The 22,539-nt window shown below is 38.4% G+C and overlaps 1 protein-coding gene across 2 annotated transcripts in view; it reads left to right on the forward strand.

The window, feature by feature from the left end:
- Window positions 1–22,539, forward strand: part of GK5 (glycerol kinase 5) — a 35,122-nt gene that overhangs the window by 1,471 nt on the left and 11,112 nt on the right. The window contains exons 1-9 of one of the 2 annotated variants that reach the window (XM_039357422.1): window positions 46–368; window positions 5,273–5,366; window positions 6,107–6,182; window positions 14,569–14,662; window positions 17,310–17,441; window positions 18,718–18,793; window positions 19,953–20,014; window positions 20,098–20,171; window positions 21,170–21,230. In XM_039357422.1, coding sequence (XP_039213356.1) covers window positions 189–368; window positions 5,273–5,366; window positions 6,107–6,182; window positions 14,569–14,662; window positions 17,310–17,441; window positions 18,718–18,793; window positions 19,953–20,014; window positions 20,098–20,171; window positions 21,170–21,230 — 849 coding nt within the window. In that variant the 5' untranslated portion in view covers window positions 46–188. Of the gene's footprint in view, window positions 1–45; window positions 369–5,272; window positions 5,367–6,106; window positions 6,183–14,568; window positions 14,663–17,309; window positions 17,442–18,717; window positions 18,794–19,952; window positions 20,015–20,097; window positions 20,172–21,169; window positions 21,231–22,539 lie in introns of those variants that run through there. The other variant, XM_039357423.1, reaches the window with a different exon arrangement.

Consider the following 22,539-nt stretch of genomic DNA (forward strand, 5'->3'; position numbering starts at 1 on the left):
CCTACCAGCTTTCCTGCGAACAGCCTCCGCCCCCTTTTTCTCGTCTCATTAACCCGCCTCTGAAGTAAGGGCGGCTACCGCCTGGCCCCTGAGGGGTTGCTTGACGCTTTCCGCTGGAGCCATTGCGAGAAGGCTTCAGCTGGCTTCTGCCGAAAGTTGCTTGCCTGGGTTTTCAGAGGCGCTGCCCGATGACACTGATAGATACTGGCGCACCGGCGGCCAACAATGCTTTCCTCGCCGGCGGTGCCTCGGCTTGCGCTCTTGCCACGGAGATGAAGTATGTCTTGGGGATAGACGTGGGCAGCACGGTGATACGGTGCCATGTGTACGACAAGGCGGCGGTACTCAAAGGATTCAGTAGCAAACAGGTGAGAATTGTGCGGGCCTCGGGGAAGAAGGCCTGAAATAAAGAAGTTCCTTTAACTCCGTTTTAATCACCGAATTCCTTGGGGATTGTTTTTATGCTATTGCCTAAGATTACAACTCAGAGTGCAACGTGGTCCCGTGTCCAAAAACTGGGCGCACGAGACTGAATCATTAACCACCCAAACATATGTTAATCCAAAATGTGTGTGCTCAGCTAGTGTGTGTTCAGTAAGTAATTCAGCTCAACTTACCATCAGAATTGTTTCAGTAAATCTTGGTTGTGACAATTTAATAGTTTACTTAAAAACAACTCAGAAACTCCTATTCCTAAATTGTAGGGAGAGAGTTACTGCTTAAATTCAGTGGGACACTGCCTTTCTATAAGTTATATACAATTAAAACTAAAGTTTTTCCTTGATGTATATTTTATAAACATTTGCTTCCTGCAGTATGCTTCTTTCCACTGTCTTATGAATGAGGAAAGAATTTGGGGGTTTTGTTTTCTTTTCTTTTTGCCCTAATCAATGACTTAGTGATCACATTTGGCTTCTTAGTTTTTCTGTCATTGAAATATACAACTTGTTTGTCTTTTTGTTCTTGTTTAGTAGTATAAGTTAATAAAAACAAGTTGCACATTGACCTGTAATGGTTATATAGAAATCGGATTTTGCTTTGGTTTATTATGTGGCACTGACTCTGAACTGCTTATGCAGCAGGAGTTTGAATAACAGAGTCCATGATGAATGCATGGACTGTAGGATATCATGCTGATCTCTTATTGCAGCATTTACAGATATCCTGCTATATGTAATGCTGAAATACAGTTTTAAAGTTTCAGTATTTAACCTGCCCTTAATATCACATCATAAAAATTGTTTTATTCAGTCATAGATACTATCCATACTATGTTTGAAAAGTTTTCAGAGTTGAAGATGAATTAAATATAAAAATGTAGGTGTTAGTACTTTTGACAGCAATAACAGTTGCAATTCAAGTCTTGCCTTAGCCATGAAAGCCAGCTGGGTGACGTTGGGCCACTCACTCAGCACAACTCACCTCACAAAGTTGTTATGGGGAAAATAGGAGGAAGGAGTATTAAATGTGTTCCAGTTGAGTTGCTTGTAAAAACAATAAAGGATGGATATAAATAAATCTTGTTTGAAAGTGCCATGATAGTGCACAGATCTCCCATGAAATACTAATAAAGTGGCAAAATGCAGTCTTGACTATGCTAAGTATAAAGCTTATTGAAAAAAAAGTACCCATATCAAGTTGGAAGCAAGTGTTGAGTGGCATACCATAGGGCTGAATTCTAGTTATTTTCCCTGTGCTATTCAACATATTTTTAACTGAATTGGATAACCTGCTAAAATATGGTGATGAAATTTGCAGACAGCATAAAGATGAAGGATAACAAACAGCTGAAACAATAGGCAGAAACCAGGAAGGTAAATTTCACAGGAAGAAATGCAGAGCAAAATGGGTTTTTCTTAGATTGAATAAGAAAAGATATAGGATGGGGGGGGAATCATGTTGGGCAGTGCTAGATGCAAAAAAGGATCTGGATATTGTGGTAAATCACAAACTGAACATGAGTCAGGAATGTGATGCAACAATAAAAAAAGCAAATGCAATTCTAGACTACTTCAACAGATTCTTCCCTTCTAATCAACATCAGACTGCATTAACTGCATTATGTCCAGTGATTAAGGCTGTAATTTAAAAATGGCATTGACAAACAGAGTTAAGCAACAGGGATATTTTGTTTGTTGTACTTTCCATAAACTGCCAAGACTCCATGTTATTGTGAAACTTAGATATTTTATTATAAAGAGATTTCATTGTAAGCATCTGATCTAATTAACCCTGCCATTTTAATAACTTAAATTCTCAAGTACAATAACACTTGAATGCAATTGTTGGCATTCTGCATATAATGTCTGACCAGTGCATGTTGGAAATCTCTAGTGAATGACATAGAAGCCGTAGTTGCATAAAACCATTGAACCATCATCTTGCTGACCACATTGTCTTTTAATATGTTATGAGGCCAATCCATATATTACCTGATGATCGGGTCATGAGACTATAGAAAACCAGGCAAGTTAATGATAGATAAACATTCTCAGTAGCTACTGGGGTCTTTGTTCCTTATGAATTAAGTATAGCATTGCAGCTTAAAGAATTACACTATTACTGTTTCTCTTTCCCATATATGTTCAGATGTACATATTTTAGATTTATACCCTGATTTTCTTGTATGAATTCAAGATTGCATAGCATTCCTTCCTCCAGTGTTTCCCCACAACAAACACACTGTGAGGTAGGTTGGGGTCAGAGATTGTGATTAATCTAAAGTCACCAGTGGCTAAGGATGGCTTTGAACAGGCATGTCAAACTGCTGGCTTGTGGACCAGATGCGTCATGCCGAAACTGCGCCCACCCCATTGCTGACAATGGGGAAAAAATCCCGATATGTCACATGATGTTGTGAGTTTGACATGCCTGGTTTGACTCTTGGCTTCCCATTTCTACTGTATGGGAGTACCTTAAGGTACCCTACCATACTATACTTTAAATACTCCAAATCTACTTGGTTCTTAAATTGTCATTTATTTACTGAAGTTAGTAAGTTTCTACTTTATCTCATTTTGTATGAATGAGGAAAGAATCTTTAGTAACTTCTAGTAGTGTTTCTATGCAGTAAATTATTACTACAGCAAGAATATGCAATCACAGCGTGGAATGTATTTCATTTTTTCTCTCCTTAAATAGGTACGGTAAATGAGAGTTGGCTGCAATTGTACACAAAGTATATTATTTCAGTATGCTATTTGGCAACTTGCTGACCATAAACAATCCACAGAAAAGAAGGTGGGAATGATGGAATCTACAGAATACAATAGAATTCTATTTTAATAGAACTTAAGGTCTTGTTTGGGCTCAAATTCAGATTTTAAGGAGGCAAGATTAATTTCCATTTGTCCATTTCCTGATTGGAAAACAGAAGAGATATTTTACTTTATTTAGCTAGCTAGCCAGACTCCCATCTCTTGTATGACTTTGGCCAACTTGTAGATGATTAAAACAATGTAAAAACAAGTAATACAACCATTTCTAAAAATAAAATACTAATACAAAAGCATATAAAATCATCACTTCATAAAATAAGTCATAAAATTCTTGCAATATTATTTCTATAAGGTAGCATTGAAAATATTCTTCTTAATTTTACAGCATTTCAATATATTCACATAATCAGCCCTGATGGGTACGTTTATTCCTAATAAAGTAAAGGTACAGGTTTCGCCTGTCCAGTCATAAACGGCTCTGGGGGGTGGAGTTCATCTCCATTTCTTAGCAAAGGGAGACAACATTGTCTGAAAACATTTCCATAGTTGTGGCCAGCATGACTACACATCAGTGTGCATGGAACACTTTTACCTTCCCTCCAAAGTGGGAATTTGCATGCTTTCAAATTCATAAGTGACCAGGAGGTCACCCCTGAGTGCCCGGATCTTGAACTGCTGACCTTCTGGTTGACAAGCCCAGCATCTTAACCGCTTGGCCACCATGCTCTATATTCTCAATACTCTTTAATATCAAAATGAAACAGCAAATTGTCGTATTTTTTGAAGTAAGCAAGGTCAACAAATAGACTGCAGGGAGTTTAACTGGAGCTATATTTAGTTGATATAAATTATAGTAATATGTTGAAGCCTGGTTGTATTTTCCCTTCCCTCACTCTTATATCTTGACAAATTAGGGTGGAAGCAGTCTTAGTTTCTTTCACATACTTCCTTTGTTTCCTGGACTAAAGGCATGCTTTTGTTGTATTATCTCCAAGGTCTTCTCTGTAACTGATGTATCAGATGTACTATTGTTACATTGCTAACATTGTTACATTTGGGTCTCTTGATGTCTTTGAGAAGGCAATGCTTAAACTAGTTCCTAGAGTTGGTAATAGATGTATAAATAGTATGAATATTTTAATATATTTTCTGTGAAGAAAACCTTCTGAAGCTTGAATCAAATTCAGATTTTAAAGAGGCATGATTAATTAATGAATAATTTAATTTCCATTTCTCCATTCTTTGATGCATAACTAAAGAGATGTATGTTGAAGACTGGAAATACAGGGAGGATTCCTTAAGTACTATCAATTTTGCTACACCAAAATTGCTTTTTGTAATGGAATCATAGAGACTGGTTATTTTATTAAATAATTATACAGTTTGAATTGCAATTAATACTGTAATTAATTATGAGATTTCATCTGTGAGTTGTCCTATGAGTTTACAAAAACAATGTTTAATACAAGAAACAATCAGAAAAAGTTATGCAACCACCTCAAAATATACTTAACTTTGTGCAATACTTATTGCTTTATAATTCTCTACTACTGGTATGTTGAGATTTGGCATTTTGCTACCAATTTCTTTGGAGACAAAGGCTTAAGTTGATCTTGAAGGATAATTAGTAGCATTTATTTTCTGATGATGAGTCCTTAAGAATTAGTATTGATTTCCATTACTTATGTTTGTTTTTTATCTTTGAAATGTTCAAATTCCAAATTCAGTTAATGGTTTGTGGATTTATGGTGACTTTTAATACCAGAGAAATGTACATGTTCCATTCTCATGTAACAATCTGCTTTTTAATGAAACATGTGGCCATACGCTGAAGGTTCCAACAATATATTTGATAGTATATATACATACTATACATTGATTTCTAATGTCTGGGCTATAATTATCTTTGTTATTTTTAAAACAGGATGTGACTTAAATATGTAAGAAATACGCTAAACATCTTTAATTCTTTTAATATATGAAGTTGCTTTTTTGTAATTTTCATCAAGATCATTAACATCTATGATCTTGGTAACCTGTGTTTCTCTTAATAGGTAGAGGTTCTTCATCCTCAGCCTGGTTGGGTTGAATTAGACCCTGAAAGTCTGTGGACACAGTTCATTGATGTGATTAAAGAAGCAGTTCAAGGTAATCATGCAACTGTATCAATTTGCTCTTTCAAAACTTAATACTGCCGCATTGAATTTATTTTATATTGAGGTCCATGTTCAAGCTCAAAAATGAGAGGGGTTCAAGCTCAAAAGTTCAAAATCAGGTTCAACCTCAAAAATGACACAGTAAAATCCAATCAAATCCAAACTTTATTTGCTTTCATTTAATGGACAGAATGTTGTGAAACTAAAGCTATAACCTTATAACCCATTAGAAATCTCTGATGAGATTTACTGCCTCCTCCTTGGGAAAGTTCTGTATTGCCAAAGATCCTACCCACTTATTTTCCAGGTACACACACTATCACAATATCTAGATTAAAGCTAAGGCCTTCACAAAAGAACTCACAAAATATGGGAACTACTTTTCTTTGGAAAAGCCTATTTTCCACTGACATCACCTTTTAGAAACTAAATTAACAATTATGATTACTAGTTAAGTTTATTTTAATGAAACATCATGTATTTATTGAAACATTTATGCATGTGCATTAATTATTAAACTAAATCAACACCACCATAATTATTCAGCTATTCTTGTTTAAATTAAAGGCATTAAAACCTGGCTCTTTATCTAGGCACTGGGATAGACAGACAATTGGTTAATGGAGCCACAGGTTTTTTCGTGGGTTTTGTAATTTTATTTCCATAACCCACCTGAATAGAAAACTTTTTAAAATAAATAAATCTTTTAAAATAAATAAATATATCTTTTAGTTGCAGGACTTAAAATGAATCAAATCTCTGCTCTTGGTCTTTCAACACAACGTGGAACTTTCATTACATGGAACAAGTATGTATAAAGATTATAACTGATACTTCATTCTGTGCTTGTTGATATGTATGTGTTGGATTCTTTCCAAAATAAAGTTCACTTGTTAGAGTAATGCTTGATAGCATTATTTACTAGCACCCATGATATTAAAAATAATAATGAAATACATTTAGCTTTTGTTTTAAACCCATATATGTATCATTATATTTTCAACAAAGTGCAATTAAAATAAATGATTTGCTGCAGGGTAGGTGCCAGTTATATTGTTTATATATGGATGTAGGTTACATTCCTACACAGGTGAAAAGCTTTGCTAATTCTTTAATTAGTAGTTTAAAATGCCACTTTAAAAGTTGGGCCACAACTTTTATGTAAGAAAGGTTGGAAGGAACCTTGGAATCTTCTAGTTTGAACATACCCAACTATCAAAATTGTTGTTTAATTACTAGGCTGCTTTGTGATCCAATGAATAACATTTTGCTAGGATTGCCAGGCAGCAACTGCTTTTCTGAGTTCTTGTAAGCTCACGATTGTATTATCAGTAATAATATCTAGCTGCCATGTTTGTTATTGGCCTTTTCTTCAGTTGCCTTCAGTTTTTCCAAACATCAGGGACTTTTCAGGTGCCTTTACATCATGTGTCCCAAATAGTTAAAATTTCATTTTATGGTAGTATTTCCAGTGAGCAGGCTGACTTTATCTATGATCATATGGTTTGTTCAGTAGATGGTAGTCTATGGTATTCGCAAAAGCTTTCACTGGCACCAGTATTCAAAGGCATCAATTTGTCTTTCAGACTTTCTGATATTCCAATTTTCACAGCCATGTTTTTACAAATGGAGAAATGTAGTCTATGTTTGAGTTATATCTCTGTATTTTAATTTTTGGTTAAGAGGAGAGTATTGGGTGAGGGCAGATAATGATCAAACATGTAACATAATTTCTGCTAGAGGTGTCCACAACTAATCCTGTTAATGAAAAAATGTGGATTTCTATATGTAAAACTGGATTCGTATCATAATATTATCAGCCTAGAATTAGAGATCTCTTAATTTATGACTATAGTCATCCCTGTAAAGTTTTCAACCCAGGATGATAAGCTATTACTATTTTAACCTCCTTTCTCCTTGCATTGTTTGGTATTGCCTATTAATAAACCTTAGTGCTGTTGAATATTAGTAGCAATCTGGCTTTTTCCATTTCTTTCAAAATGTTCTTTTTCAATGTAACATGTTGAATATTAGTCTTACCTCAACAATGCATGACTAGGGTGGTTATCGATCTGTCTGAAATGACCTGCCCAAAATATTTTCATCATTGATTCAATTAAACTGGTTAATATATTAACATCTTAGAGAGCATAAAACACAGCTTAATGTGAATTCTGTCAAATAGGTGGGAATCTGTATATCATAATTACTTTCTGATGAAATTTTAAAAATTATAAAAGTATAATTAAGAGGGTGTGTAGTTACACAAGTTGCAGGAATAAATTTCTATTATTAATATGAATATTGAAATTTTTCCTGAATTTTTCCTGAATTCTTCAATTATGAGTCCGTAATTTGTTCTATGGACTGTTTGATAAATAAAATTAGTTCATTAATTATCTCAACTATATAGTCAGAATTCTTCAATATGGAATAAATTAAAGAAATGCTATATATCTGAGGAAGAATTACAACATTAAACTGTAAATTGAGAAGTAGGGTGAAACAGTCTCTTCAGCAAAGTACTATTGATCAGTTCAACATTTTGAATAGGGAGAAAGGAATATAGAAACAGGTGTGTGTTTAAATCTCTTCCACTAAATCTCACCATTGCCAAAACCAGTTATTCTACTAAAATTTTCTTATGTAGAAATAGTTGTGATTGTTTTGAATTCTTTAGTTAAGGTATTAAGTTGTCCTAGTTAAGATACAAAGAATAGAGAAACGTAATAAACAGCCTAAGCTTAATTCTTATAAATTCATGTCCTGTAGATATGGATAATGACATTAAGGCTGGTGTTTGTGAATAGATTTCAGCTCTATTATAACAGTGATCTTGGTGGGAAAGTGTGCAGGTGACCGGTAAGCCATCATGTGAGCATGGAGGGGCCAGGGGTAGCAGCAGCAGGTAGAGGAAAGGTACACAGGTAACTGATGGTAAACATAGATGAGGCTAAAAAATATGACAAATGTTTGTGAGAATTTGGTGTGTCTAGCTTAGTGAAAAGGACTAGGGGTGGTGACATGATAGCAATGTTCTAATATTTGATGGCTGCCACAGAGAAGAAGGGGTCAGCCTATTTTCCAAAGCATCAGAAGGCAATAATAGATGGAAATTAATCAAGAAGAAAACCAGCCTAGAACTAAGGACTTGTGAAAACAACCAGTGAAAAGGCTTGCCTTCAGAAGTTGTGGATGCTCCATCACTGGAGGCTTTTAAGTAGAGATTGGAATTCCATTGTCTGGAATGGTATACGTACCCTGCTTGACCAGGGGCTTGGACTAAAGACCTCAAAGGTCACTTCCAACACTCTTTGAGAGAAGCTCTGCCAACCTCTCCTTCTCCCCTCGTCCTTTCATGGGCACAGAGAGAGGGAGGAAGGGAAGGAAGGAGGGAAGGGAAACAGGAAGAAAGAAAGGGAAGGAAAGAAGGAAGGAGATAGGAATGGGAGGGAGGGAGGGAGGAAGGAAGGAAGAAAGAAAGGATTGGAATAGGAGGGAGGATCTGAGGGAAGTCCTGCCTTAGCACTTGGCCACCAGCAGCCCTGTTGCCCTTTCGCCATCCCGGGTGGTCTCCCATCCTATTGCTGAGGATCCTTTGGTTACAAAACCAGGTCTCCTCACATGGAGAGGGAGTGGGCCTCCCTCCGACCCACGCACTTTGCACTCCTGCACCCACCATGAGCAACCTGGCCAAGGAGAGTGAGCACAGAAGCAGTAGCCTTCAGGAGGAGATAAATGCAGCTGGGCACCCCCTCGGGGAAAGTGCAGCTAGGGTAGGCAGGGCTGTAGGGTCCTGGTGCGTGGGAGCTCAAGGGCCGGGCTTGGTGCTTGACGTTTGCTGCCTAGGGCACTAGGCAGTCTGTGCCACTGCCCAGGGGCCCCCTTCATGGCCTGAGGCTCAATGAAGCTCCTCCAGTGGACCATGCCCTGGCGCTCATCCCAGTCCCACCCACCCCTCCGCCGGAGATCCTCAGATCCGCCTCAGTCCTGCCCAGGCCCGCACAAGTGCCCCTGATGCAAGTGATGTCAAGCTGGCCATGCCCACCCAGTAGGCCATGCCCATGCAAGCCACACCCATCCAGTAGACCAAGCCCATCCAGTGAGCCGGCACCCAACGATAAATAAGTGGGATTTGGGTTGCAGTTTGGTCATTCAGTCTCTGAAAGGTTAGCCATCACTGACCTATACCATCTCAGACAGTGACTGTCTAGCCTCTTTTTAAAAATCTCCAGTGATGGAGCGCCCACACGTTCTGGGGGAAAGCTATTCCACTGGTTAATTGTCCTCATTATCAGAAAGTTTCTCCTTAATTCCAGGTTGCTTCTTTCTTTGATCAGTTTCCAACCATTGTTTCTTGTCCTGCCCTCTGGTGCTTTGGTGAATAACATGACCCCCTCTTCTTTGTGGGAGCCCCTCAAATACTGGAATACTGCTATCATGTCTCCCCTATTTCTTCTTTTCTTTAGACTAGTCGAACCCAAGTCCTGCAGCCGTTCTTCGTATGTTTTAGTCTCCAGGCCTTTTGATCATCTTAGTTGCTCTTCTCTGAACTCTTTCCAAACTCTCAACATCTTTTTTGTGATATGGTGACCAAAATTGGCTGCAGTATTCCAGATATGGTCTTACTAGAATTTTATAAAGCGGTACTAATACCTCACGTTATCTTGAGTCTATGCCTCTGTTTATACAGCTTCTAGTTGTTCGCAGATCTGTTTTTTGATTATCTTTTCTAGGATCTTCCCAGGTATTGATGTTGAACTGATTGGTCTGTAGTTTTCTGGATCCATTTCTTTTCCTTTCTCGAAGATGGGAACCACATCAGCCCTGTACTCCAGGATTTTTGAAAGATGTGGTGGAGTGGTTCTGAGATAACATCTGCCAGCTCCTTCAGAACTCTGGGGTGTAATCTTTCAGGTCCTGGTGATTTATATTAATCAAGGTCAGATAGGTGTTCTCTTACAATTTTCTTGCTTATATTAATTTTATTTCTAATTTGTCTTTTGCAGTGGGTTTTTTGGTATGTTTGGCTATGATTTCTTTTTGTGTGAAGACTGATGTAAAGTATGAGTTAAACAGCTCTGCTTTCTCCCTGTTGCCTCTTATTTCCTTGCCATCTTTTCTCTTTAGTGGACCTACAGTTTCCTTGACTTTTTTCTTGTTGTTAATATGTTGGAAGAATTTTTTTTTATTATCCATGATTTCTGTTGCAAGTCTTTCTTCGTTCTGAGCCTTTGCTTTCTTGACTTCATCTTTACATGTTCTGGCTGTCTGCTGATAATCGGCCTTAGTTATGTGCCCCTCTTTCCATTTTTTGTATTTGTCCTTTTTGTCTTTCAATTTGTCAGAAAGATCTTTGTGCAGCCATGCTGGTTTCTTCTTAAAATTCTTGTTTTTCTTTTTCAGTGGTATTGTGCTGGTCTGGGCTTTTATGTTTGCATTTTTTAGAGTTTCCCACGCTTCTTGGGTTGTTTTCCGCTTTAGGATTTTTGTCCATGGTATCTTTCCTGGATTCTGTCTGAGTTTTTTAAAATCAGCTCTTCTGAAATTCAAAACACTGGTTGGATTGTTTTCTGTTGCTAGTGTTTGTGTTATATTAAATTCCAGTATGACATGGTCACTTTCGCCTAAGGTTCCAGCAGCTTCAACTCCTTCTATCACTTCTTCTCTATTAATTAGAATTAAGTCCAGTATGGCTTTACATCTAGTTCCCTCTTCCACCTATTGGATAACAAAGTTGTCGGCTAGGTTGGTTAGGAATCTGTTTGATCTCCTGCTCACTGCAGAGTTTGTCTCCCAGTTGATATCTGGATAGTTGAAGTCTCCCATTACTATTGTGGCATGCTTCCTACATACATTTGTTATATACCGCACTTAAAGCGGTATATAAGTCTCATAAATAAATAAATAAATAAACTGGTTGGCAAAGAGTTCATCTATTTCTTCTGATTGGTTGGATGGTCTGTAATATACCTATGGTAATGACACTTTTTTTCTCTGAGATAGATGATTTATTAGATAGATGATTCATTGAAACAGATAATTGAAGCCTCAGACAAATGAGGCTTGATTGGTGGAGTATTCAACTATCTGGACATATGTGGGAAAGTTAATTCTGCCAAACACAAGATCCAGATTAATTTTGTTCTGTGTTAATGAAAATTATATCTTTCAAAAGATTAGACAGACGCAAGGCTATTTGTGCCTTAGATTTTTTCCTTATTAACAGGAAGTCATTGATTGAAGATATTAAAAAATATTGAAGCTGAACTGACCATGATTTCCTAGAGTTGATCTTAACAAAAATTTGGTTTTAAAAGGTCAAATAGAAATATGGATTTTAGAAAGACTATTTTTAATAAATGAAACAGTAAAGAAAATGCAAAGGAACAAAACCTTAAGGACAAAGATTTTATTATTAGTTCAGTTTTCTTGGAAACAAAAAGATTGTATAGTCTCAAATAATGTCAGAGGAACCCATGTGGCTGAATAGGCAGCTCATAAAGGAGTTTGAGATTAAAGAAGAGTGTTTATTTGAAGTGGAAGAAAGGATTAACATTCAAAGAAGTCTTCCCATATTTAGCTCAGAAACTATGTATAAGGTCAGGAAGGCAAAGGTGGAAAACTAAAACTGTTCAATAAGGCAAAATTCAATGAGAAGGATTTTTTTCATATACCAGTATGTCAGTAACAAGAGGAAATCAAAGGAAGTGTAAACCTATGGCTTACTCCACACTAGGAGATCCTAACGTGATTAAGAGAAAGTGTGAGAACTCCAGTTTTTGGCTCTTTCTCTCCAAAGGAAATGATGATTTCAGTAGCATAGATTAAGAAAAAAAAAAATAGAAGGCTTAAGTCAGCTAATTTGAATCTACTAATTTCATGTCACAACAGAAAAAGTTGATGTGTAGAGCAGAGTCCCCAACCTTTTGGGCACCAGGGACCAGTTCCGTAGAGAGAGGTTTTTCCATGGACGGAGGGTGCGTGGTTTTGTGTGCTGCCTGCATCTCGTGGATGGGGCTTTGCTTGTGTGTGCAGACCAGTTGCTGGCATGCCACGGCCCGGTACTGGTCCATGGAGCAGGGGTTGGGGACCTCTGGTGTAGAGCATAGTCAGTAAAGCCTAACACAGTGATGGCGAACCTTTTAGAGACTGAGTGCCCAAAAACCGCCCTGCCCCTGCTCTGCCCGCCTGCTCCGCCCCTTCTGCCACTGCTCCGCCTGCCCGCAGGGCCACCCACCACCTCCATGGACTGCCGCAGCAGATCACCCAGGAAGCCAGACAGTGCCATAGTAGCCACGCCCTCCACTCATGCCCAACAGCATCATCTGCATGCAGTGGGGCACGAGGGCGGAATCTTGTCTCTGCTGCCTGGCTGCCATGTGCTTGGCTGCGCTGCTCTGCGCGGTCTGCAGAGGTGGCTACTGGGGAGGGGAAGGTGGGGCGATGGCGTGCGTGCCCACAGAGAGGGCTCTGAGTGCCTCCTCTGGCATGCGTGCCATAGGTTCACCACCACTGGCCTAACACTTCCCTGAAATCCAGCATTTTCCTCTTCAGGTTGGAACCTCTTCAGGTTCCCAGATCGTAAGGAAATGCCCTTAAAATACTGAAGGTTCTGGTTGAAGAATTATTAGGATTTCAGGGGGGACAGTGTTAGAGGATAGGAAAAGAGTAAATAGAGTACCTGGCATTAAGAAAAGAAAAATAAAGTTAAACCTAACATGAATAACTCGAAAACTTGAAGAGTGAATCTTGTACCTCCAACGAGATCACTCCCTTGCTTGTTAAAACATATGTGGCTGGTTAAGTGAACATGAGGTATCTCAGGGTGGGGAAGGCCATGGAGGTCCTAGTGATGGAACATGCCTCCAAGGCCTCCCTGACCCACTAAGACACCTCATGCTTCCCCCTCCCTTCCTGCCGTGTTAGTGTCACCTGGAAAAGATCCATCTTCTCTCTGCCGTGATTCCTGCTGCCACCCAGATCTGAGGCTGGGGAACGCTTCTGCGCCCCCATGGCCCGATCCAGGCACCGGAGGCCTTTTCCAGGTTGCTACCGCCCAGATCTAAGGCCAGGGAATGCTTCTGTACCCCCCTGCAGCCCGATCCGGATTCCAGAGACATTTTTGCAGGCCGCTGCTGCCTGGATCTGAGGCCGGGGAGTGCTTCAACACTTCCTCACAGCCCGATCCAGGCTTTGGAGGCATTTTCCAGGCCGCTGCTGCCTGGAAACCATCCACCAGAAGGCTACATAAGCGTCCCCCGGCTTCAGATCCATGGGGGGGGGGCGGAAGCTTTCCTCGGCCTCAGATCTGAGCTGCAGCAGCCTAGAAAATGCCTCCGGAGCCCCGATCCAGCCTTCGGAGGCACGTGGAAGTGTCCCCCTGCTTCGTTTCCATTCTCTGTTGCAGAGAACAGAGGCCTAAAGTACCATGAGATCACGCAAGATCAGTAGTGTGAGATCTTGCCCCACTGATCTTGCGTGATCTTGTGTTGCTTTAGGCCTCCATTCTCTGCAAACGCACCGAAGGCCTGGAGCAGCCAAGAAAGGAAAAGATCTCGATCTTCGCAGGATGAGTATTGAAGGCCTGGTGCCTAGGGAGACGTAGGGTGGGGAAGGAGGGAGGGAATAACCAGGGTGAATATTGCAGAGCCACTGCAGTTGCTCGTAAGGGCGAACGACTGCCATGGTGCTGCAATATTTGTAATTTCAGGACTTGCTCGTTCATAAGGCACTAGGGAGCGCTCATCACATAACTTTGAATGAGCATTAAGTGAACGCTTGTAACTTGGGGATTACCTGTAATCAGTTGCTGTGAGAAACTCACTGGTCAATGAAAACCTTTTGATGGCGGCCAAAAACGAACGAGGTCCCAAATTGCTGGTACCTAAATTTCACTTTAAAAAAGATATCCTGATTGTAAGATCTTTATAACCACAAATGGTAGATTCACAGAGGATTTTAAGAACTAGCAACTACCTTTGGAACATAGTTTATTTGTTTATGGTTTTTTTGCATATTATATAGAGGGTTGAACTAGATGATCTTTGTGATCCCATCTACTTGCACATTTCTTTGATTCTGTTTTGATACCTTTTTTATCTGTAATCTATTTAGAGCTGATATCTAAACTCTGTTACTGAAATGTAATACAAAGCAGTTGGAAAGTCAATTATCCCTTTTTGCTTTTCCAGAAAGACAGGGAAACCTTTTCATAATTTCGTAAGTTGGCAAGATGTGAGAGCTTCTAACCTTGTTAAATCCTGGAACAGATGTTTTTTAATGAAGGTAAGATACTTCTTTGCATTGAAAATAAGTTGGCTGAAGCAGGGAAGGAACTTTGCATGTGTGCAAATATGTATGCCCTTACTTTAGAGAAGGCTGGTATATTGCCAGTGGGTTGGGAGATATCTAATGATTTGCAGCTGAGAGAAGTAAGGTAGAATTGTCCTATCTGTATTTTTATGAGAGAAACAATGTCGTAGGTGAGGATGTTTAAATTTTTCTTTCAATTCTCCTTTTCTAAATGGCAAATGGTCCTCTGTTCCAAAGCTGCATTTTGTAAACTAGAAGATTAGGAAAAGGAAATAGCCATGAATTTATATAGCTTGTTTTTTATGATTAGATTTAAAAAAACACAGATTTAGTAAGATACGATTAGTCACAATTGCCTGAATGAAAATGTTGGTACAAAATAAGCCCTAGTTTTGGGACGAGGAGCACGTATAAAAATCAAGCTAGGGTGGGGTTGGAGGGGGTGGAGCTGCCCCATGCATCCTGCATGGGCTAGCTTAGGACCGCTACAGCAAGGCCTCCCACGTCCTGACACCTGTTGCGCTGCTACCCAACTTCAAGTGGCAGCACTGGCGCATCCAGTGAGCATGTGCGGCATCCTACCGTAAGCAGTGGCACTGGCATGATGCACCAGATGGCGCATTGTGCCAGTGCTGCCACAAGTGGCAGAACACCATGTGGTGCATTGTGCCATGGCGTGTGCGAGCGGCAGCACCAGCATGATGCATTGTGCAGCCTACTGCCGCAAGCAGTGGCACCGGCACAATGCATCTGCAAGTGGCAGCACCAGCACGGTGCAACATGCAGCATCCTGTCATGAGCAGCAGCATCAGCATGAAGCGCCAGATAGCATGCAGCTGCAGAAGAACTCGGGCAGCGGCGCCGAAAATAAGACCTTGTGCCTCTTTTGGAGGTAAAAAAAAAATTATAATACTGGGTCTTATTTTCGGGGAAACATGGTATTTATGATCATTGCAGTGTCCTGGGTCATGGGATCACCTCTTGGAACCACCTGACAAGGAAAGTCAATGGGGAAACCAGATTTACTTAACAACTGTGTTACTAATTTAACAAATGTGGCAAGAAAGGTCATAAAGTTGGGCAAATCTCATTTAACAATTGTATTGCTTAGCAATTGAAATTTTGGTCTCAATTGTGATCATAAATCGAGGGTTACCTGTATTACTGAGGAGGCGCAGATGAATTTTGACTTCTGCAGTGAAAAGGTTCTGGGACTGTTTCTTATAGACTCAGATTTGTTTTGTGTGTGCTGGAGAATGGAAAGATTGTTTTAATATTGAAATAAACTTATTTTTTTATTTAAAAGTGGCATTTGTTAAAAATTACCCACATGTGGAAAACCAGCACATCTGGCAAATACTTGGGATATAACCTTTCTGCTCTGCTGATTTCTGTATGTGGGAAGTTTATAATATGAGCGGTATTCAAAATGGCTTTGCTTCTTAGCAGTTAGAAGTGAAATAGATTCTTACCTTTCTGTTTTCTCTCTTGACCCCCTGCATACAAAGATTGGTAACAGTCAGACTGATCTAGTACTACTCACCAGAAAAATGTCTGTCCAACTTGCTTCTTGCTGAACATCTATCTGAACAACAAAACTTATTTTGTACTGGTATGGCAGAAAATGTTATATGCAGGCCCAGATAACAACTTCACCAAACAGTTGAATAGTTCTGTATTCATAGATACAGGCTGTGTTCATAGGACATAATAAATCTTATTCGCTTATCCATGATTTATTGAAAAAAAGAAACACAAATGCCTGAGTTCAGACAAATTATGGTTTACAAATCACATTGTCTGAACTCATATAAAACGAGCAATAAGCAACAAACTAAGACATAAATCATTTTTGGCTTTATATCTGAACACAGTGAACTAAGCTGTAGGCATATGTTAGTAAGAATATTAGGAATGTACAAAATATGTAGCTGATTTTAAGCAATCAGCATCCAAATCAAAATGCACATGCTTTGTTGAGATCCAAATGTAAAAGAAAATAGAGTTGTTCCAGTTATATAAAGAATGCACAGAAAAAAAAAAATCTGAAGACTGAGAAGTTCCCTTGGACAAGGCATTGGAAGCAGGGAAGACTCTGGAAAGGGTGGGATGGGCATGCTGGTGGGACATGCAAATAAATCCTGCTTCTTACTGCTAAGACAACTGATGTAAAAGGCAGATATGGGTCCACTATACATTAGTGGCAGCTGAGGGAAGGCTGCAAAAAAAAGGTCCCGAAGATTGGGAGCAGGTAGGCCAGTTAGAGATAGTGTTTTGAACGGCTGAGATCACTGTAGTAGGGAGCCAGGTGCATGGGCTGATACATTTTTTTTATATATAAAATGAGAGAATGAAAAATACTGGGAAGATGGGAAATTGGATAGATCAGTGCAAAGGCCAGATAAGGGATCCTCTGGATTTTGTTTTTCCTGAAATGCAGAACAACCAAAAATCCATGTTTAGTTTTTGTTAAACAGCAGCCAATTTTGCAAACATTCCAGAATGCACTGTTTATTCTGAGTTAAATTCAAAATATATATTTCATTTTCTGTATAACTTGACTTGAATCTAGTTGGACAGAAGCTCAAATGTTTATCCTACAAACCTTGTTTTTGAACAGGCAGTCCGTGGTATTTCTTCTTTGCTGCACTTTTTCACTCGGATTAATAGATTTCTGGTATTCCGTTCTTTTAGTTTTACGACACAGCATATCTCTTTAAGACTGGCTTGGGTTTTACAACATTTATCTGAGGTAAGCCCCATGTTAAAATTCTTTCTAAGGGATTTCCTGTTGGTTCAGAGGTTACTGGCAATAGTATCTAAGTGTTCATTTATTTGTTTTATCAAATTGCCAATTGAAGATGAACTTGATAAATATTCTAGTCTTTTCCAGTGTACTGTTCTCAACATATGATCCTAGACTGACTAGAATATTGGGGTTTAGAGGCCAATATACCTGGTTAGCATGCAGTTGGAGAAGATCCATGATCCAAAATGCTCCAAACTGTCAATTTGTACTAATTTATTTTCTAAGCTCTGCATAGTTATTATTGAGAGCCTGTTTGATGCAGTGGTTAAGCCATCAGGCTAGAAACTGGGAGGTCTAGTGCCACCTTAGGCACAAATCCAGCTGGGTAAGTTAGTCACACTCTCTCAGCCCTAAGAAGGAGGCATGGGTGAACCACTTCTGAAAATCATGCTAAGAAAACTCCAGCGACCTGTTCAGACAGTTGCCAGGAGTCAAAAACTGACTTGAAAGCACAAAAACAAACAAACAACCACACATCATAGTTAATATTATCTGATGGTCATTTTATTTGGGACTATAAAAATAGTTTCTGATGTAATAGTACAATTTTTAACATGGACCAATACAAGAAACCTCAAATATTTTATGAGAAATAACAACAGCAACAGCAGTATGTTGTAGGCATTGAGATAAAATAGCTTTTACAGAAAGTGGCCAGTGATCAAATATTCATTTTGTAAAAGACTAAGCACAGTTCCCTTCCTCTCATAATTATTATCCAACCACATGTTATATGAACATACACATCCATTGTCATAGCCAATTTACAATTTACAGTAGTAATCTCCTCATTTAGTAGTTTTAGTCAGTAGCTAGCAAAGATCCAGGCTGTTTGCTTTTTCTCCCTCCCCCCCTCCTCCTGTCAACATAACACAGTGTGTTCTTGAAAAATATCTAAAAATATTAGCATTGGGATCAGCCATGATGCATGGAGTTGTACATTTCATAAAATCATCAGATTCATCTTCTGAACATTTTATCTAGCAGCAATTTCCACACTATGGCATAAAGAAAAGGGTTTCCTTCAAACATCATAAGAGTCTAGAAGGCTGATGTAATTAAGTCAATCTTCTGGATTGTTTAGGGTTTTGTACACTACTAACGACCCCCTTAAATTTGACTGAGTAGCAGACTAACTATCTAGAACTATTGTAAGGATACGGATATGGATTACATTTGCCTTCCTGCAAAAAAATGTGACCTGTGTGTTTATTTGCAGGTAGAACAAGCTGTTAAAGATGGTAATTGCTGTTTTGGAACAGTTGACACATGGTTACTTTATAAACTCACAAAAGGTGAGTACAGTGATTAAATGAGGGATAAGATAATATACCCACATCTCACCCCTAAAATTCTGCAAGTGAATCTTATTCTGACATTCTTCACCCATAGCAGCACTTGTAAAATACAGTAGATATTTTGTCTGCAAATAAAGATGTTTGCAGTGAAAGGGCAACAAGTTTTGTTCAAATCTAATCCAGGATCAAGAACAGAAAATACCAAAGTTTCAAAGGTGCAGGCATAAAGCATAGTCAAGAGGCAGAGCAAAGTTCAGGAATCTGGATGAACAAGCTGAAATAAGGGGTATAATATAAAAGGGGAATTGCAAAATACATTATTTCTAGAATTTTTATCCCAAGGCTGCAGAGAATTCCACTGGAACTCCATATTTGCTAATTCTAGTCTTTGTCCTAATAGTAATCCATTTGGAAAATATTCATGCTTCTTGGAAACTCAGCTTTAAAATCTTGCCCTTTTTCTCCATTTTATACCTTGCATCACAGTTTGAAGGCATTGCCATTCTCACAGACTTGAGGTATTTTTAGGGTTAAGAATCAGAGTTGACAGTTGTATGTTCAGATCGTATCTTTCAGACAATAGATGTCTCATAGAATTTGTGCTATCTGATTCTCAGTCTTCCTCTGACAAGGACATATACAAAGAGATCCTAATAGCTACTTATAGAATCTTTTGTCCTGCAGGTCTTTACACTTGGAGGCATCTTCAACATGCAGTTTTACAGCTCTATAGTGCATGTGAAATTGGTTACTTTTATAATTGTGCTCTGTATAGAACAGGGGTTCTCAACCTTGGCAACTTTAAGACTTGTGGACTTCAACTCCCAGAATTCCTCAGCAGCAAAGCTGGCTGAGGAATTCTGGGAGTTGAAGTCCACAAGTCTTAAAGTTGCCAAGGTTGAGAACTCCTGGTATAGAAGATCAAGTGCACCAATAAAAGCAGTGGTGATAATAGTGTAAATAAGACAACATTAATTGAAATGAACTGTCCAGTTCTATATTACAAGAAAATTAAAATAACCTCTTGGAAGGAAGCAATCATGGTTTTATAATTAAGAATTATTTGACTGATACATTGTTCAGTAAATCAACCACTTCCATATTGAACTATAATTGTTTTTTGTTTTATTTTTCAATATCTAATTGATTATTCTAGGTGCAGTGTATGCTACAGATTATTCAAATGCCAGCTCCACTGCATTTTTTGATCCTTTTAAGGTAGGACTAGTTCCATCTGCCATGTTGTTGTGGTGTGTCTTTACATTGTTTTAATTCTTTTTTTAATATGCATGTGATTTCAGCTGCAATGGAGTGATCTTTTTAGCAAGTTACTTTCCATTCCAGTATCGCTTTTCCCCCCAGTAGAGGATACTAGGTAAGTTTTAGGTAACATATATTTTTGCTTTTTCCAAAGGAAGGCATAAATGTCAAAGTAATTATCTATATATGAGCTGTGGTGACACAGTGGTTAGAATGCAGTATTGCAGGCTACTTTTGCTGACTGCCGGCTGCCGGCAGTTCGGCAGATCGATTCTCATAGGCTCAAGGTTGACTCAGCCTTCCATCTTTCCGAAGTTGGTAAAATGAGGACCCAGATTGTTGGGGGCAATATGTTGATTCTGTAAACCACTTAGAGAGGGCTATACAGTACTGTGAAGTAGAATATAAGTCTCACTGCTATTGCTACTGTTAAAGCTCTCATGTCTGTAACTTTTAACTGGGCAAAATAGTATGTCATAGGGCAAAACCTTTTTCAACCAAGGTACCTCAAATAGAATACTGGGATGCAGGACTCCTGAGTGAATGAAATTTGGGGAAATTTTTCCTGCTTCAGCGTCACCACGGCATTGCTATGATCAATCCAGTCACATGATCCTTGATTTCAAAGTTCCCTGACAGCTTCCCACAATTCTACTGTAGCAGCAATCCCTCTGCACTTGCACCATACTCCCTCACTCTTTCTCTTTCCTCTGCAGCAGTCACTTATTTACCTGCTGAGAAGGGAAGGGAAGGGAAGGAGGGAGGAAGGAAGGGAAGGAAAAAAGGTTTCTGATGCTTGCTGTCATCTTTCCACGAGGAAACTCAGTGGGGAAGCCAAAAGGAAGTTGTATATTGCTCCCACTCCACTGATTTTTTGCCCATGCATCGTCTTTCTGTTTCTTTGTTTAGATAAAGAAATATTTCTGAAATGATAACCCCAATGGATCATGGGTTGTCTACTTGAAATATAAATATGAAATAGTTGAAAAATAAATATGAAATGGTATCAAAGTTCTGTTTAGAATAGAAATGACAATTTTTCTCTAGTTAGTTCATTTATTGCAAATGTATTGAATAAGCTGGAAGCACTACTTTATTTATCTTTATTTTAAGTCACATTTTTGGATCAGTTGATGCTGAAATATTTGGAGTGCCTATTGCAATAGCAGCTTTGGTAAGTATAGAAGTTTTTTTTTCTTTGACTTGGATATATTTAAATTTAGTTGGTATTTAGTAAAACATACTAATCCTTAAATTTCTAGAGCAAAGATTCAAAATAAAAGCTAAATCTGAGCTTAATCTACTATTGAAGATTCAAATTAACTTATTTAAATCCTTTTACATTGAATTAATTCATTTCTTAAATTTCAAGAGAAGCTGAATGGAAGAAAGAGAGAGGAAGAATCAGTATGCACAAATGGATTTGTACAATAGCTGCATTTACATTTGTAAATCTCCTTTTATTGTGAAGATCATGCTATTTAATCCTTCTTAAAAACTAAGCATTCCGGTTTTGAAATCTTCTATTTCAATGAATTAAACTATTAATGTGAACTTTTTAAAGAACTTAGAATTGCACAATGTTATGTTCTAAATATTTATACCTGTTGAATGCTTTGAGAGCCAAGTTTAAGATTCAGCATTTATCTAGAATTCTTTCAAAACTAATAAAATACTCATATTTTTAACCTGGACTTAGAAGCCTAAATATGATTTACATATATCATTTGAGAAGGATTTATCTAGGGCCATAACTCATAACCTGTATTTGGTAATAATTATATTCAATACATCTGGCATACCTTTTTATGCTCTCCGACTGGAACCTAGCCAGAACTTAATCCTGACATTACATCATAATATACAGGTAGTGCTAAACTTACGAACCTCCAAAAAACTATTTAGGACCCCATTTCAAAGTACTGACATCTGAGGAACACAGACACACTGCAGTCATGTGACTACATTTTGGGCATTTGTCAACCAGCCTACATTTAGGACCATTTTGCTCTGTGTTCAAATTACAGTGATTTACAATGTTTTTTCCAGAAACCATTATTTACTTCAGATTTCGGTTAAAAACTGCTCTAGTGAACAATGAGTCTGCTTAACAACCATGGTATTTGCTTTACAACTGCCATGTTTGCTTAACGAATGCAGTAAAAATGATTGCAACATTAGGTATGGTCACCTGGTGATCTGTTTTAGAATCAGCATAACTTACAACTAAAATTGTGCAGTCAGTTACAAGGACTACCTGTAAACATTTCTCAAACTATTTTTGACTTGTTTATCATCTCTATGTCAAGTTTAATATGTCAGGAAGATGGGTAAGAGAACCAACTGAAACCTTTTATAAATGAGTATAAGCTATGTAATGCTACTGATTATAATTTTGTCAACTATTTGTTCCCTTTGTGTTTGTATCTACAATATAACATATAGATGAACAAGTGCTGCTTTCCTATCAATGCTTAAGATGT

Source organism: Crotalus tigris, unplaced genomic scaffold, assembly GCF_016545835.1.
Source record: "Crotalus tigris isolate CLP2741 ecotype Arizona unplaced genomic scaffold, ASM1654583v1 scf7180000018923.2277400, whole genome shotgun sequence".
In the NCBI taxonomy this organism is placed as follows: Eukaryota; Metazoa; Chordata; class Lepidosauria; order Squamata; family Viperidae; genus Crotalus; species Crotalus tigris.